At 42.6% G+C, this 16,832-nt stretch overlaps 1 protein-coding gene across 1 annotated transcript in view; it reads left to right on the top strand.

Annotated features, from left to right (window-relative positions):
- LOC130879335 (guanine nucleotide-binding protein G(q) subunit alpha) overlaps window positions 1-16,491 on the top strand; it is a 235,515-nt gene extending 219,024 nt beyond the window's left edge. Inside the window, exons 6-7 of the mRNA XM_057777692.1 lie at window positions 7,438-7,591; window positions 12,391-16,491. Of these exons, the coding sequence (XP_057633675.1) occupies window positions 7,438-7,591; window positions 12,391-12,581 (345 nt within the window). The 3' untranslated portion in view covers window positions 12,582-16,491. The remainder of the gene's footprint in view (window positions 1-7,437; window positions 7,592-12,390) is intronic.
- The last annotated feature ends 341 nt before the right edge of the window (window positions 16,492-16,832 follow it).

Below are 16,832 nucleotides of genomic sequence, written 5' to 3'. Positions count from 1 at the left end.
CCACTCTGCCATCCCTCTGCTTGCCATGCACACCATTCCATGGGGTAGGCTACAGCAGAAGATGGCACACTAACTTGGTATCCTGCTGCAAGAAGCAAGGAGAACTCATTTTGTCTCCCACATGCTCAAGGAAAAGAAGAATCATTGAGCTCTCCAAGAGCCTGTGTTTTCTTCCTTGTTGTTTGTTTTGAGTTCATTTCCATCTCGTTCTAGCTAAATCTAGCAAAGAGGTTGGGACTCCAGGCAGATTATCTAGGATTAAATGGCAGCAGCTACTTTCCCGCCAGATCTTTCTGGTTTCTTGTCACAGTCAGTACTAATGGGTCCACTATGCTCCACGATTAGAGTCTACCTCTTGAATGGCCACACTGCACAGGTCCACAGTTGTTCCTTTGGTTCTTTGATGACTTTCGGTGCAGCATCCTTAGACACGTGGTGGTTACTGAAGTGTCTTTTATATGAATGGAGGAAGACCCAAAGAATTTCTGAAAGTTTGGAATGATGACTAAGACATTGTTCCGACTAACTCTGGAGATCTGTCTTCGTCTTCCTGGTGTGAAATGTATGACTTTCACATTCGTGACCCTGGAAACAGAATCTGTAGCTATCAGCTCAGACGCTTGAAATATGGAACACACTGGTCGTCATTGGATGTAGACCGAAAGAAGCACCCAGTGCTAGTCAGAGAATACAGGCTCATGGATCTGCAGTGGAGGGGAGAAGGTACACTGGTAAGACAGCACACAGGATTTAATGTTGAAGCTTGACAGAAAAGTATTGTAAAGGTAGCGGGGGACAGTTGTTGAGGTTATGAAACACAGTTACACCGATAGAAAGGAAGTTTTCCAACAAAACTGTCTAAGGTGGTGACACAGAGCAGGTGCTGATGGAAAGCAGGATGAACAGGAGGTTAGGAGGGGGAAGGTCAGTGAATTGAAAAGTCATACCATGCATACATGGGATGTTAAAGATCTGAAGCCACTGCAGTAAAGAGTATTAGGACAAAAAGAGGAACTTCGTGTAGACATTAATGCCCAGCTGTGGTGACACACGCCTTCAGTCACAGCACTTGGGAGGCCGAGACAGGTGGATCTCTGTGAGTTCAAGACTAGCCTGGTCTACAAAGCAAGTTCCAGGACTCTTAAAACAGAGAAGCCCTGTATCGAAGAAAAAAACAAAGATAGGTGTTAGCTCACTGACATGTATGCTTTAAAAAAGGCAGGATATGTGATTGCTAAATTGAAAGACCAATGTGTTATAAAATAGACTTTGAAAGGATACTGTTTGGTCATGTGACTGAACTAGAATGCCCGAAAATTGTAAAGGAAGTTGTCTCTGAGTTCCAGGACTGCACATATACACCATAGAAAGTCAATTTTTTCCTTTGTGTCCTGCTCTCCTTTGTTTCTGTGTGGCCTCTATCCCTCCCAAGCCATTCCTCTCACCCTCCTGCACCTACTTTTCTCTGCCAAGTTACCTCACTTCACAGGGCCCCATCTGTAACCTCATCTCTGCTTAAACCTTTGACAGTGAGGTAATAGGCAAATGTCTTGTGTCCCTTTGCCTCTCTACACATCCTGGCCGGCAGAATGTGCTGACGAGTATACAAAGCCATCATACTATGAAAACTTGTGGCGCCATCTTCAAGCCTGGAGCGCACACCTAATTGGATCTGAAATACTTGCTTGCAGAGATTTGCAAAGACTAGGGAAATCATTGAAGAAACAATATGTATCCAGCTGGGTTTGGTGGCCTGTCCTTCCTACCCCTCTTGTTTGATTTGGGTAGCAGAATATTGGGTGTGGCTAAGGAACTAATTATTTCTTGTCCTAACTTCTTCACTGATGTGTCTGTTGTCTTCTTGGTTTTGTCTGAGTTGGAACTTAAACATTTTCTGAGATTTTAGGAGATATCCACTTCAACATATAGAGAATTTCAGAAGCATCCTCTCTCTGCCTGGACAAAGTGTAAGAGACCTGGATGACATTGTGGTTCTTAGCAGTTGAGTTTGCTCCCATGTGTCAGAACCTCTTGGTGAGGCCATTTGTTTAAACATCTGGCTCAAAAGGAGCTAGTGAAATCTTTCATTCTCTAGACTTATAGTCATCTGTACATGGTCCCAAATGCAGGCATGCTGTGTCTGTCTTACCTTTTCATTTATAAGTCCCTGATGTTCTTTTGTAATGCAAAGTGTGGGAAACAGAATCACATTCACTGCTTCTGGCATCAGGAGGTGACACTGTGGACCACTTACCCCAGGATTTCCAGATAGTGCAGGGCATCGCTGTAGCCTAGAAAGCTTCATTTAGGTTTCTCGGGACTGTGCCCTCCTCCAGCAGTAGACCTCAGCTATAAATAACTCACAGGTGACTGTCAGCCCTCGGGAATGAGGGGACCTGACATTTTTCATGTCTGTTTCTTCATCTTCAATATCCAGTTTTGTACTTACAAGCACTATTCTAGCATTTATATGAACTATATAATTAAATGTGATTTATCAAGCTACTAAAATGGGCAAAATATCAGGGAGGCAGTCAAGTGACTAATGCCACAGTCTTGACAGCTAGAGAATGAAGAAAAGACAAACCACGGACACAGAAAAACTGGGATCCCGGAATCTGGTGATCTGATCCCAGAAGCTGTTTATGACTCAACAGTTAACAGGGTGGTAGGGTTAACTAATCTTCATAGTGGCAGTCTTGGGGCCACAAGCATCCAGGAGAAAATCATGGTGGACATTTTCTCCACACAGTGTCAGTATTCTCACTGAGACCCAAGGAGAGCTTTGCCATCCCTGAGCATCACCTGGTGAATGCTTTGCCACCGCCATCGAGATGAGGCACTGGGGTCCCTGACATGGCCATCCCTATGTCAGCACACATTTGCTCAGGACTGTTCTCTCCCTACAGCTTTGTATCAGGGAAAAGAGTTAAGGATCTTTTTGTCAACTTGTTATTTTTTGTTTGTTGAGGGTGTGTGTTGTTTTGTTTAAAAACAGCTCCAGGGCTGGAAAGATGGTTCACCCATTAAAGGCAAGGCTCACAACCAAAAATATAAAAACAATTCTGTGAAAAAGAACATTGGTGTATTAGTGAACAGAACATTAGGATGAAAACAAGGCTGTTGAAAGAGTTGTTCAACCTTTAGTTTAAAGTTGATTGGACAGAGAGAGGCGAGAAGCACCAACTTGTTGAAGAGGAATAGGGAAACCCAGCCTTTGCCTGTGAACAGCACAGCTATAAGTGGACAGACATTAGCTATCATCATGTTAGACCCTTTAGTAACTATTTATGCAAACTTGAACCAGACTCCAGCTTCTAAGTGGGGTCTAGGGTCCTGTGAGCATGCCCTGGCCTTTTCCAGAGTGAGAAGGATGTTTGCACCCAAGCCAAAAGGAAGGCTTTTTGGCACACTGCACCTAAGTGGTCCCACAGCACTCCAGTGTTGTAGACAGGCAGGCTGCAATCACAGTGGCTACTTTTGGATCCTTAGAGAACTGCATGTTCTTCAAAGAAGCTACCATGTTTGCACTGTCCTTGCCCTCAGTACACAATGCATATAAGGAGGAAATGTCTCCGGTACCTAAAACAGAGGAGGATTTTCTTATTTAATGCACAGGTTCCTGAACTCAGAAGCCCTGAAGGGAGCACAGCCCCTTCAGATTTCAGAGTTTGTGTCCCCCTCACTTCTCTTGCGCTCTTTGTAGTCTTCCGTTCTGTCAAGCATCAGCACCGAGCCACCTTGGCTCTTGACCCTTCTGGACTCACTCCTATCGCACCTTCGTTTCTATGTGACCTCATCTTCCATGTGGTCCGTGAGGCCTGCAGTGGCATAGCTTTCATCGGCAGTTCTAGGCATGGGCTGTTCACAAGCGCAGCAGTGCCGGGTGGGAGAGGAAGTTAGGCTACGAAGCCCAGAGAAGGATGGTGTGGGGAAGGCCACTTGACCTGGGCCCGAAGGACTTGAAGTTGGGTCAAGAAAGTGCAGCCACGCTTGTTTGCTGGCACTGACACAGGATCTCTTTTTATGGAGGAGGGCATTTGTGGAGGGACTCAGATGGATAGGTATGTGCATCAAGCTGTCAAGCTGGGAATGCCAGCCTAGGACTGGTAGGACTAGCGAGTGACTAGCATTGGGCAGTCGTGTGTTAAGAGATTGCCTTACAAAGCAGTGCAAAGAGAGATGGTGAGAGGGCTCTCCTTGTGACTCTGGGCAGGGCTCTGTCTGACAGCCATGGGCATGAGATTTCTGGCCACACTATCCTGCTGCAGTTACAGCCTCTATCAGGGCCAGGGCTACAGTGTGGACTGGGAAAACCTTCCTTTTCCATGTCTATGTGGTGGCTTCATAGAGTCTAGATATGTGGGGTTGAGCACATGGCCTTTCTCTGTGACCCCAAAAGGAAGAAAGACAAGGCAGACCCCAGGCAGACCCCACCCTAGCAAGTGCCTTCCTTCTCTTCTGTCTCATTCCAGCTTTCAAAGCTGCATGGCGAGCTAGGTTCAGAAGTCGTAGTTGAGTGAAAAGTTGTAGAAAGGCTCCTTGGGGCAGGTGGAGGCTAGGTCATACAGTTAATGCAGAGCACCGTGTAATGAAACCTCTACTTTATCCTCTTTAATCCTCGTGGACATTTTTACTAAAACCCTAAGAGAAGAGGTCTGTGAGATCATGCCACCCCACAGGCTGCTTTGTCTTCAGAATGAACAACTCAGTATTTTCATCGTTGGTCATATACATCTCATACATTGCTTTTTTCTTTTGCCCCTTGAACCTTCCTTCCTGCCCTTGCAAACTATGAAAAGCAAGAGCTACATGCCTCCTGGGACATGCTGTTCACTCCAAGGTTGGGTTCCTGTGCAGAGTCCATTATTCCTCATGCTGTGCACCTGTACCGCCTTGTGAGCGAGGCTGTGAAAATCAAAGGCACTGCACTTAGCTCTTTTTGTAAGGATGAGCTGGCTAGTGCTCCTTCCTCTGTTGCCAAGGGGCATCCTCCCAGTATTCAAGACCAAATCAATCATAAATGGTACCCACTCCCCTGGAGCTTCAGCAGAAGGAGTTCTTGAGCAGGCTCGGCAAGAGCAGTAGAGCTAAGCAGGTCATCTCTGGGACCCAGTGCTGGGCTCAGGAGAACTTGTCCTGGCAGCCCTCCTGGAGGCTTCCTATGGAACTCTCTCCACAAATCCCACTGGAACCTGGGGGCTCAGCTCACACTTGAATTTGTTCACAGAAACTGGAGGCACCTCGTGCTTCCTATGTCAGCCCAGGGACATAGCTTCTTGCCTTGAAGGAACGCAGAGCCGAAAGACCCAGTACAGGCTGTTCCCTAGGAGCCCAGGAGCCCCTTCTGGAGAACTGGAAGAACAGAGGTGACTCTGACAAATAGGCTTAACCATACCCTATCACAAAGGGCTCTCCCCACTTTAGACAGAACTCCTTTAAAAGCCTCAGGCTAGGGGCTGGAGAGATGGCTCAATGGTTAGGAGTACTGACTGCTCTTCCAAAGGATCCAGGTTCAATTCCCAGCACCCACATGGCAGCTCACAACTGTCTAAAGATCCAGTTGCAGGGGATATGACACCTTCACACCAATGCACATAAAATAAAGTTAAATAATAAAACCATAAAAAATATTACAAAAAAAAAAAAGCTTCAGGCTAGTTTGTTAGAACTTCTACACAGAGGGCACTGCTCCCACCTCCACCCACTGGAGAATCTCTTCTGTGTTCTTTCAGTTCTTGGGGCCACTTTTCTCCAGTCTTGAAAACTTCTTCAGTAAAGTCCTTACATCTCAGAGAATATAAACTCCAGGTATTGAAAATTTGAACCAGGCACATTGGCACATGCTTACAATCCCAGCACTCGGAAAGCTGAAGCTTCTGATCCTAAGTTGTAAGCCAACCTGTACTTCACAGCAAATCTGCCTCAGATAGATAGATAGATAGATAGATAGATAGATAGATAGATAGATAGATAGATAGATAGATAGATAGATAAAAAGATTTGTTGCTGGCTATGTTAACAAGTAAAAGTCATGTAGACAATAAAATGTGTTGGGCCATTTATGTGAAAGAGAAATGTGTGCAGTGAAATAAACACTTGCTTTTGTCATGAAGTAATGCTTCATCGGTGTTTTTCTAAAACTGCTTAATTTGGCTGGATGTGGTGGTACATTCCTTTAATCCCAGCACCAGGGAAGTTGAGCTTTGTGACTTTGAGGTCAATCTGGTCTGCTTAAGTTCCAGACAAACTACGGCTACTTGATAGTAGAATAAATAGTAGAAAAAAAGAAATGAAAAAAACTAAATAAATTAATCATTTAAATTATTTATGGGGACAGATGAGATGGCTTAGAGGATAAAGGGTGCTTGCCACCAAACCTTTCCACCACACAGTGTAAAGAGAGAGCAGTCCTCTGACCTCTGCACATGTGCTCACGCATGTGTACACACACACACACACACACACACACAATGTAAGAGCAGCAGCTGGTTGAGAAAGAAGCTGTGGGCTCTGTGTGGTTTTGCTGATGAGTATAAGAGGTGACTTGACTCTCCATCGGCATCTTCGTGTGCAAATATGCTGGCTTAATTTCTTGAGAAACCATTAGGGTTTCTATCTCCAAACTAGCTTGAAAGCGTCACGCTGGGTAAGCACACTTACAAGTGCTGAGGAAGAAATAATGTATTTTTGGTCAGGCAGTGTGATGCACACCTTTAAACTCAACACTAGGGAAATAGGTCTCTGTGAGTTCAAGGCCGGTACAGCGTACGTAGTTCCAGGCTATACAGTGATACTGTATCTGTAAAACAAACAAAAGCTAGATTTTTATCTTCAGGTTGTTACCTTGTTTTATACATAGTTGTGCAGATATGCTTATAATGAAACGTGGAGAAAGAGTGCACCAAAGAGCAGTGGTGGTCCAGGTATTGCTGACTCAGGAGTGTGTATATGTGCATGTACATCATTGTAGTGGTGCTCTGGATATGCTTAGGGCCAACCAAGTAACTGTGAATGCTTAAAACAGTGAATCTCTAAATAAATTGAGTTTAGAAAATACTAAAGTGAAGGCTGCATTTGTGTTGAACTTGTATCTTAAGTATTTGGTTATGAATGAATATTTTGGGTGGAAATTTATTACAATAGGTCAGATACAGCCTTGTCATCTAGGTCCTGATCACTTTATTTTTAAACCTAAGAAGTTACTTCAGCAGATATTTTTATTACTATTCTCTTCTGCTTGCTGACCTGAGAGTTGGCATAATGAAAACAGTCAGTAGGTGCCATGAATCATTTGCATATAAATCCTGACCAGTCCAACTCAGGCTTTAAAAATCAGAAGCACACAGAAGATGGGTTGACTTAAGAAATGAGCCAGTTGACCAGTTGTATCATCAGTAATTCACTGCTTGTTTTTCTGATTTTCTTTTTCCCCAGAACCGAATGGAGGAGAGCAAAGCACTCTTTAGAACAATTATCACGTATCCCTGGTTCCAGAACTCCTCTGTTATTCTGTTCTTAAACAAGAAAGATCTTCTAGAGGAGAAAATTATGTATTCCCACCTAGTCGACTACTTCCCAGAATATGATGGTAAGTGGGCACCCTATGCCAGCCCCATAGCTGAGAAAGACTTTTACTGTTAACACTAGTGAAGTGCCCAGAGCCATGAGCCTATGGGAGCTAGAGACAGCATGGTACCATGCCCAGAGCCATGGGGCCTTATAGCGGCTTGAAGTAGCATGGTGCAGTGCCTAAAACCACAGCTTCCATGGTGGCAAGCATGCTAAAGCACAAGTTATTGTCCCTTGACTTGTAATGACATAAAACATTTTATCCCTAATGTTTAAAAGTTATGGAGGAAGCAACAAGTTCTTAGTTGTTTGAAAATAATCATCTCAGAGAATAAATAATTCAGTAGCTTTTCCTATTAGCCACTGTAGTTTCCAGTTTCCTTCCCTTTTATTTTGTTACCCGTCTCTGCCTCTCTTGTAGGGAGCTCACCTCTGAAGTCCGTATACTGTATTGGTTACTTTCTGTTGTAACCATGACCAAAAGGAACTTAGAGACAGTGGAGTCAGTCCATCCTGATGCGGAAGCATGGCAGCAAGCTTCAGGCATGATGGCTAGAGAGGAGAAACTGAGAGCACATCTTTAAAGCACATGCCAAAGCCTCCTCCATTCATAAGGACTGATGGAGTCATGGGTATATGACTTGGCATAGCACCTAACCCATAGTAGGGCCACATCCCAAAGTCTTAGAGGGTGAATGGCAGCAGAAGTGACTACTACAAAATGACATCATTGACAAAGGAAACTGAGGCATCTTCACCATAGTGGCTTTGTCCCTCCAAAAGCTCCCTAAGAAGGGTACTTCCTTGGAGAGTAAAGATCCCTTTGGTTGGCTTTCTTTGAAGGGTTAGGTGCCTTTTTGCCCTGCATGCTTTAGGTGTAGTGGTGGCTCAAGGAAGGGCAATGTGGCATGCTCACCAGCTTAAGTTTGCATCTCAAATGCATGTGTATGATAGGGCATACAGCTAACTGTTTAAAGACAGGGACTTTTTTTGTTAGCAGCGTGTTCATATCTCTCCAAGTATCTTTTCCTGTTTGCCTGGCTATTTTAAAAGAGCAAATACTGTCTTAACGTAAACAGCATTTTCTCTTTGCTCTTTCTATTTTCTCACTAACCCAGAGGCAATGGTAAATGCCCGAGATTGCCTCAGTGTTCCTGAGGAAGCTGTGAAAGGAAATGACTGTATATGGTATACCTGATCCCCTCAATAGCAGACCACCCTTGTAAGCACATGGTCTGAGAACAGGAGAGAGCCACCTGCCTCAATATAAACATGAATACGTGCTTGTACCCAGAAGGCAGGCTGAAATTTCTCTCCAAAGTTGGTGAGAGTCAGTGGACAGTGGGGAGAAGATGTCGGCACCATATGCAGTGGTGGCTCTGTGGGCCCGTTTTCCTGCTTGGGTACAGACAGATAGCAGTGTGCAGCCTCAGTAGAAGCTCCCTGAGCCCAGCTGCTCATCTGCAGCCACGTGCTAGCTGACTGCACTGAGTTCCAGGTTTTCTGGAGTGAGTTTTTGTGGGAATGTCACTTTCTGTGGTGTCTTCCTGATCCTCGTCACTACAAGTGATTTCTTTCCAAAAGCAGCTTACTGTAAATGTTTTGGAATTTGAAGATGATTTTAACTGTTGTCCTTCTGTAATGGACACATAATGTCCAGAGGAAATATGACCACAAATAAGTTAAAAAGGCAATGGTTTTGTTGATCTCAAGAAAACAAATTTGTTTCATGAGATCCAAAGCCCTTCAAAGATTAGCTAAGGCTGCAGAAACTCTTGCACACACTACAGTGATGCTTAGTAATATGCTTATTTAGATGTTATCAGCTTCCAGCTGCACATATCTTCCTTGTGAGGTCTTCATCAGATGACTTCCATCTCTGTGTTTCTCTTCAGGAAGAGAAATGACTGTTTCCACATGGGCTTGTACTGCAGAATTGGTCCTAGAGACTTTGCAGTTCTGTGCCTGCTGTGATGGCTATACCAATTTCTTTGTAGTCCTGTGTGCTCCAGTAAAATGATTAATGCTTAAAACACAGCACACTGCAAGTGTGCTTCAGTGACCTCAAGTCTATTGCTGATGTTGTACAGAACTAACACAACAGAAAAGGTTGGAGTCTTTTCCTTCCCAGAATAAGAATATTAGTTAGGGAAATGGCAGCCTTCTCACACCCTGCCAGTCTCTTAGTCTCTGTTTTAAGTGTTTGGTGCTGCTGTGAACGAGTAAGTTCACAGTACATTGCTGAGGACAAAAGACTATTTCACATATGTCACATATAAATAATGGCACACTCCATTTTTCATGTTGGCAGCCTTAGTCACCAGAACTTCAAAGCACCCCTGCTCCTCCTTGTACTAATGGGAGTCTCAATGTCTTAGCTCTCTCCTTCAGCTCCAGGCAGTGTGGGATGTGAATACGAGGCCAAATCTGAAATAGGGTTAATTTGAAAGTTTTCAAGTTTTCCACCTAAGAACCGGGATGAAGATCCTTAGATTTGGTTAGGCCTCAGCAGTGTTTGCTATGTAAAACAAACCCACATTGTAAATCCCAGAAGGTTTTGCCAAGGAGAATAGAAGTGATATTCCTTTTACTGGTATAGAGCTAACTTGCCACAGTGGAGAGAAACGGATATGCAGTACCACAGTGCACAGTATACCTGCTCAGCACCTGAAAGGTGACAGTGTTTTGATGTTAGTAATTTAGAAGTTTTAAACTCACATTTCCCAGAATCTGTTTCAGTGTTAAACTGCTTGATTGATACATGGTTTGGTTGATCCTGCACACAGTTTTTAAATGTGATAAAATATCATATAGAACATTTAAATTATAATTTAAATATGTAATCACAACATAAATTACATGTATGAAACTACAGCTATTGCCAGTGCATCCGCCACTCTAGCTAAGCAGTGATCCCCATTGCCTGTGCTCTCCCCTCCCCATCACATGCCATCCCTTTACTTTTCCATCTCTGGCCTGTATGTAAGTCAAGTCAGTATTTTTCTGTGTCTAGCTTGTTGATTTCTGGGTATATTTTAAAGTTCTATGCATGTTATACCATCTGTCAGAACTTCATTAACCATCTTTGGCTTATCCAGTTGAGTCGAGTCACTTCTGTTTACTTTTGCGACTAATGATCGTGTGCGTTCACCTATGAAATGCCCTCCTTTCCGTTCATTTGGAGCATGTCCGCCTGTTACATGAATTGCTAGGCTATATGGCAGTCATTGAACTATTTTCCATAGTGGCGCTACCATTTTGCCTGCCTACCAATGGTAGACAGACAGGTGCGGACTTCACCTGTTGCCAAAGTTTATTTTATCACTTTTTAAGTGACATCCAGGCTAGTAGCTGGTGATTTCACTTGGCATTCGCTAAATGAGTATCAGAGTTAAGCATCCTGTTTGCTCATTGCTTATTTGTTACCTTCTTTTGCAAAACTGTCTTTTCAAGTCTTTTGTCCAGTTTTAATCAGGTTGTTTACTATCTGTTGATACATATGAGATACTTATATGTCCTAGGTGCTAAATTCATATCAGGCATATGAATTATATATATTTTTCATTTGATAATGTGATTTAATAGCAAAAGATTTTTTTAATTTTTATTTATTTTTATTTTATATGCATTGGTGTTTTGCCTGTGAGTATGTCCACATGAAAAATGTCAGATTCCCCTGGAACTGGAGTTGTAGACAGTTGCTAACTGCCATGTGGTTTGCTGGGAATTGAACCCTGATCCTCTAGAAGAACAGCGAGTGCTCTTAACAACTAAGCAATCTTTTTTTTTTTTTTTTAATTTTGACAAAGTCCTGTTTATTTTTCCTTTTACTGCTTCTGCATTGGAGTTGTATCTAAGAATCGACTACAAAATTATTATGCAAGTGTGCTGCTTTTTTTTTTTTTGTCAGTTTAACATATGCTAGGGACATCTTGAAAAAAGGACCCTTAATTGAGAAAATACCTCCATCAGATTGACGTGTAAGCCATTTCAGAGGGCATTTTCTTGATTGATCTAGGGCCCAGCCTGCCGTGGATGATGCCATTGCCAGGCAGGTAGTCCTTGGCTGTATGGGAAAGCAGCTGAGCAAGCCATGATGAATAGGATAGTAAGCAGCCCTCCTCCATGGTCTCTGCTTCAGTTCCTGCCTCCAGGTTCCCGCCTTAAATTCCTGCCCAGACTTTTCTTCATAATAGTCTACAAGCTGAACTACACCTTTCCTCCCCAGATTGCTGTGGTCTTGTGTTTATCACTGTAATAAAAAGCAACAAGGACAAAAAAAATGTTTGCATTTCATTTCTGTTGATGTAATAAAATACCCTAACAAAAAGCAACTTAGGGGAGGAAAAGGGTTATGCAGCTTACAAGTCCTAGAGTACAGTCCATCTTTGGGGGAAAATCAAAGCAGGAGCGCAAGCAGGTAGTCATGCCACATTCATAGGCAAGAGCAAAGAGAATAAATGCATCTAGTTTTTTGTTACCATGTAGTTCAGGACCCCACACCTGGGGATTGGTGCCCCTACCTATGGGCTGAGTCTCCATACATCAATTAACAATCCTCCACAGACATCCCTGCAGACTGACCTGATCTAGATAATCTCTCAACTGAGACCCCCTTCTCAGGTGATCCGAGACTGAGGCAGCTTGACATTTAAAACTAACCATCACAGGTTTCTAAGTTATCTAAATAAAACCATCAGGGGGCAGTGGATGAGGCATAGGAAATATCATGTAAGTGTAAGAAAGTGCAAACCAGTGCATACAAATGTGTAATGGCTCACATAACAAACTCTTGGCTTCTTCTCTCTTGGCAAACAGGACCCCAGAGAGATGCCCAGGCAGCTCGAGAGTTCATCCTGAAGATGTTCGTGGACCTGAACCCCGACAGTGACAAAATTATCTATTCCCACTTCACCTGCGCCACAGACACCGAGAACATCCGCTTCGTCTTTGCTGCCGTCAAGGACACCATCCTGCAGCTAAACCTGAAGGAATACAATCTGGTCTAACCGTGCCTCCCAGAAACCATTCTTCCCTTCCCTGTGGGCTGTTGAAGATAACCAAGAAGGACTGTATTTCTGTGGAAAACAATTTGCATAATACTAATTTATTGCCGTCCTGGACTCTGTGAGCGTGTCCACAGAGCTGTAGTAAATATTATGATTTTATTTAAACTATTCAGAGGAAACAGAATGCTGAAGTACAGTCCCAGCACATTTCCTCTCTCTCTCTCTCTTTTTTTTTTTTTTTGAGGCAAAACTTGTGACTTGATGTATTTTAAATTTTCAGTCACTCATTCACAATATGAAAGCACTCCTACCATTTGTGTTCTCTCTCTCTCTCTCTCTCTCTCTCTCTCTCTCTCTCTCTCTCTCTCTCTCTCTCTCTCTCTCTCTCCATTCCTTTCCATCTCCCTCCTCCCTTCTTTTCTGTTGACCAAAACAAAGCTGAGTTTTCTTCTTCCTGTTCCATACCCCCCTACTGATTTTGTTTTCTCATCTTAAAAATGGACTTTACCCTTGTTCCATTCTTCTTGAGTGATGCAGTCAGGACAGTGTCATTCGATTGAAGTCACCTTACATCAGCTTCATTTAACAGTGATTGTACTGAAGGCGTGTATGTATTACTACTATGGTTCTAATGTGTCTCTGGATGCACATCACATCTAATATTTCTTTTTCAATGCATACATGTATATGTGTGTATATATATTGTCTTGTCTCACTTGGACTAGGACAGCAGGTGCCCATTGATGGTCAAGAATCTTATATTTTGGGTACAGAACTTCAGCCATAGCTGGGTTGTTCAGAGGAATGTCTGGAAGTCAGAGTGTGTGCTTACAGGCTATGAAGGAGTCCTTGCTACTGCAGTCCATGTGCCATGTCCTTCTTCTCTTCCTTGCTTCCTTTTGTTTCTCTTTAGGTTTTTCACCCTCTCTGTAAACCACAGATGCCAAATGATATGCCAACAGACACTACATTCCCCAGCGCTGCTGCCAGAACCGCCTCGAGTCTATTCATTTTCTGTTTGTTTCCAGCTCTCCTTCCCTCCAGTCCCTTTTGTGTTTGGGCCATAATTTTAAAATAATTTTTGCTATGGGTATGTTTTGCCAAAGCCAGATTTTTATAAGACAAAATAAATCAAGAATTTAAACAGTAAAAGCCAGCGTCTCAACATGTAAGCATTAAGACAGTACAGCGAGATGATAGCTGGGTGTGAACCGGAAACACACATTGCCAAACAGTTGCTAACTGAACCGCTTCTCATGGTCCGTTCTTTCTTTGCCCTTACAGTCAGTGCCAGTGTCCAGATGAGCAGTAAAGAAAACTACCCTATGTGATTTATCATGAGAACTGTTCATATCTCTTTACTGGCACCAGTGTTATTAGCTCTTTATGTTCTTTAAGTTTGAGTGAGTTTGCCAAGAACACTGGTTGATAGCATTATCCTGTAACTTTGATTTGGGGGAGGGGGGTGAGCTTGTTTTACCATGTTCAGGATCTTCTTGAACTGGTCACTTGGACTTAAGGAAGATTTGTGGATTTTTTTTCAAAAGTCACCGCTCAGTGTTCTGTCAAGCATGTATTTATGTAACGATTACACTAGGAGAAATGTTTGGAATTCTCCATGTGCAGTTTGTCAGCAGATGCAAACAGTGCTGAACATGTGTGAGTGAGCCTGTCACGCAGCCCACATTGCTATGTGAGTTCAGTAGAAGGTGATTGCTCTAAGGCTGCCGGGAAGTTAGACCACAATGCTGGTCTCATTAGTGCCTGGCCCTAGTCTAAACTCCTATATCAATCACTTTTCTTGAATAACGAAGGGGAGAGAGAGTGAGCAGCTTGCTGTATGAGCACTGAAATTGCTGACTCGTAATGAAGTGTTTTACTCTCCCAGCCCCAAACAACACAGCTTACTTTTTTATCCCTTGCTCTAGAAAGCACCTGTAATTTAATTAACAGACTGCCTGTAGGTATAGTGCAATTATGAATGTTCTGATTGTTGTACATACATCTCTCTTGATATTGCAGCATCCATACTGGCTTTGTAATCATTAATTTTTGGCAGATTGAATGTGCTGTATTGATATGTATCTATGTAATTGTATTGTATGTCTTGTAGCTAATTCACATTTTGAATAATGTTATTTTATTTACTTTTTTTAAGAGAGGAGAATGTAAATTTGTCAGTTTATTTCTGACTAGAGATATTTTTTTCCATTTAGAAAAGAAGAAGAAAAAACCCTTATTATCGTACAGAGCGGTACTAGCATTGTGCTGTCTAAAATCATTTGCACATTCCTGAGTAGAGGTGTGCTGACCTAAGACCCAAAGGTGATTTCATAGCAAATACACAACATCCGTCGGAGCTTTTATACAAACACGGAGACCAACTTTGTAGACCTTTTGCCATTTGACCTGGGGTTGGAATATGAGCTTTTATACGATTCATATTCTTATTTGGCAAATGCACAGTTTAGCATTACCTCTCTGGTGGCCTTTATTAGAAAGGCAGTTTTAGAAGCTATTGTGATCCACTAGGGAAATGTTTTATCAGCTAGAGAACACTGCTTGCCTAAAAGAGGGCAACCTTAAATTTGGTGCAGCAAAAAACAAAAACAAAAAACAAAAAAAACAAAAAACAAAAACAAAACAAAAAAAGAAAAAATAAAAAGCCAAAAAAAAAAAAGAAAAAAGTAACATTTGATGGCCTACAGTGTATAGAGAAAACCTCATCACAGGATCGTGAGTGTTAACAGTCCTAGAGAACCGTGCTATTCTATTTAACAGAGCCGTAGTAGATGTAGTTGAGTCATCCTGGTCTCAAGCTCAGAGCTGCTGAGCAAAGCAGGGAAGGTCGCCACGTTGTCATTGTGAATCGGGGATGGAACTTGCTATGCAGAATTGAAGTTTGTGGCTTCGCTGCTCCTGGGGTGCATGACAGGATCCCTTCTCTTGAGAAAGGAAAACATTGATCACCCTAACTGCAGTGATGCCTCGACACCTAATTGTATCCACACTAGTCAATGAAGCTAAAAATAATTTTTGTTGTTGTTTCTTGTTTGGGGTTTTATTGAAGGGGTGAGGGGCGGGAAGGGCTTCTCAGTTTTGTACAAAACCAAGTTTACTCATGCTCTCTTCTCTTGTGATTGCAAGCGCTCTAAGCTGCGGCACTGACTCCTGGTGTTGATGCTCTAGATAACGGAGGTTTGTGGGGAGATTATGGCGACTCGGGCATGTCTTTCCGCAGCATACCAAGGCAAGCAGCCATCTCGTCAGCCACTCAGCACATCACAGTGTGCCGTTTACAGATGATGTCTCCCACCCACAGAGAATCCCTATTTGTAAATTGAAGGTTTATAATATGCCTTACAGAGCTTAATTCAGAAGTCTGTGCCTCATACCTGAAACAAAGGGAAGAAACAGGCCCATGCGAAAGTCAGTAAGTCCCATAGAACCTGTTGGGTTTTCCTTACCGTTTCCTTCAGAAAAGCTCTGTTGAGTGTCCTGAGTAGCTGGGAAATTCTTAGGAACCTGCATATGTTGTTTACTGGCAGGTGGCACAGGTGATATTTAAAGAGTACCTGGAACGTGGGGACTTGGGGGTTTTGTTTTTGTTTCGTTTTGTTTAAATTACATTAGCAGGCCTAATAGTTTTAAAAGGTAATTCAGCCAAAGGGCAATTTACTTTTTGTACTTCAGACTTATATTGATTGTCAAGTTGTACGAATTGTAATTTAAAAATTTATACTGCCATTTGATTGTAAATTTTAGTTGTCTTAAGTGGGAATTGATGAAAAGCTGTTTATGCTGGATTTGGGTCAAAATGACTTGATTATTTGCAAAAAAATAAAAATACTAATGGGAAGAAAGGGCTGCACAATAAGATACTGCAAGACTCAGGTCTTGGTTGGAAATTCCTCAGATCCCCTCAGATGACCCCATGCCCCTTTGTTTTCAGTTTCTCAAAGAGCGAATGAAGTGAAATACAGCAGAATGTTACCCGTATAAAATAAAGTGTACCCAAATAGTGTGATGCATATTGCTCCTCTTCTTAAATAATGGTGTCAAGCCACTCAAGTGGTAATTAACAGCATCTCAGTTGATACAATTCAGGTGTGCTTGGGCGTACATTCATATTTTATTCCAAAGAGAAATCTTTGGTTAGAAACGCATAAGAAAATGGAAGCGAATAATGTGTGTTTATCTGTCCTTGCACACATCCAGCATATGCAGCGTTACTAGATGTCCTGGTACTTG

Source organism: Chionomys nivalis, chromosome 8 (assembly GCF_950005125.1).
Source record: "Chionomys nivalis chromosome 8, mChiNiv1.1, whole genome shotgun sequence".
NCBI classification, from domain to species: domain Eukaryota; kingdom Metazoa; phylum Chordata; class Mammalia; order Rodentia; family Cricetidae; genus Chionomys; species Chionomys nivalis.
The sequence above is the reverse complement of the archived record's forward strand: the minus strand, read 5'-3'. Positions and strand labels throughout refer to the sequence as shown.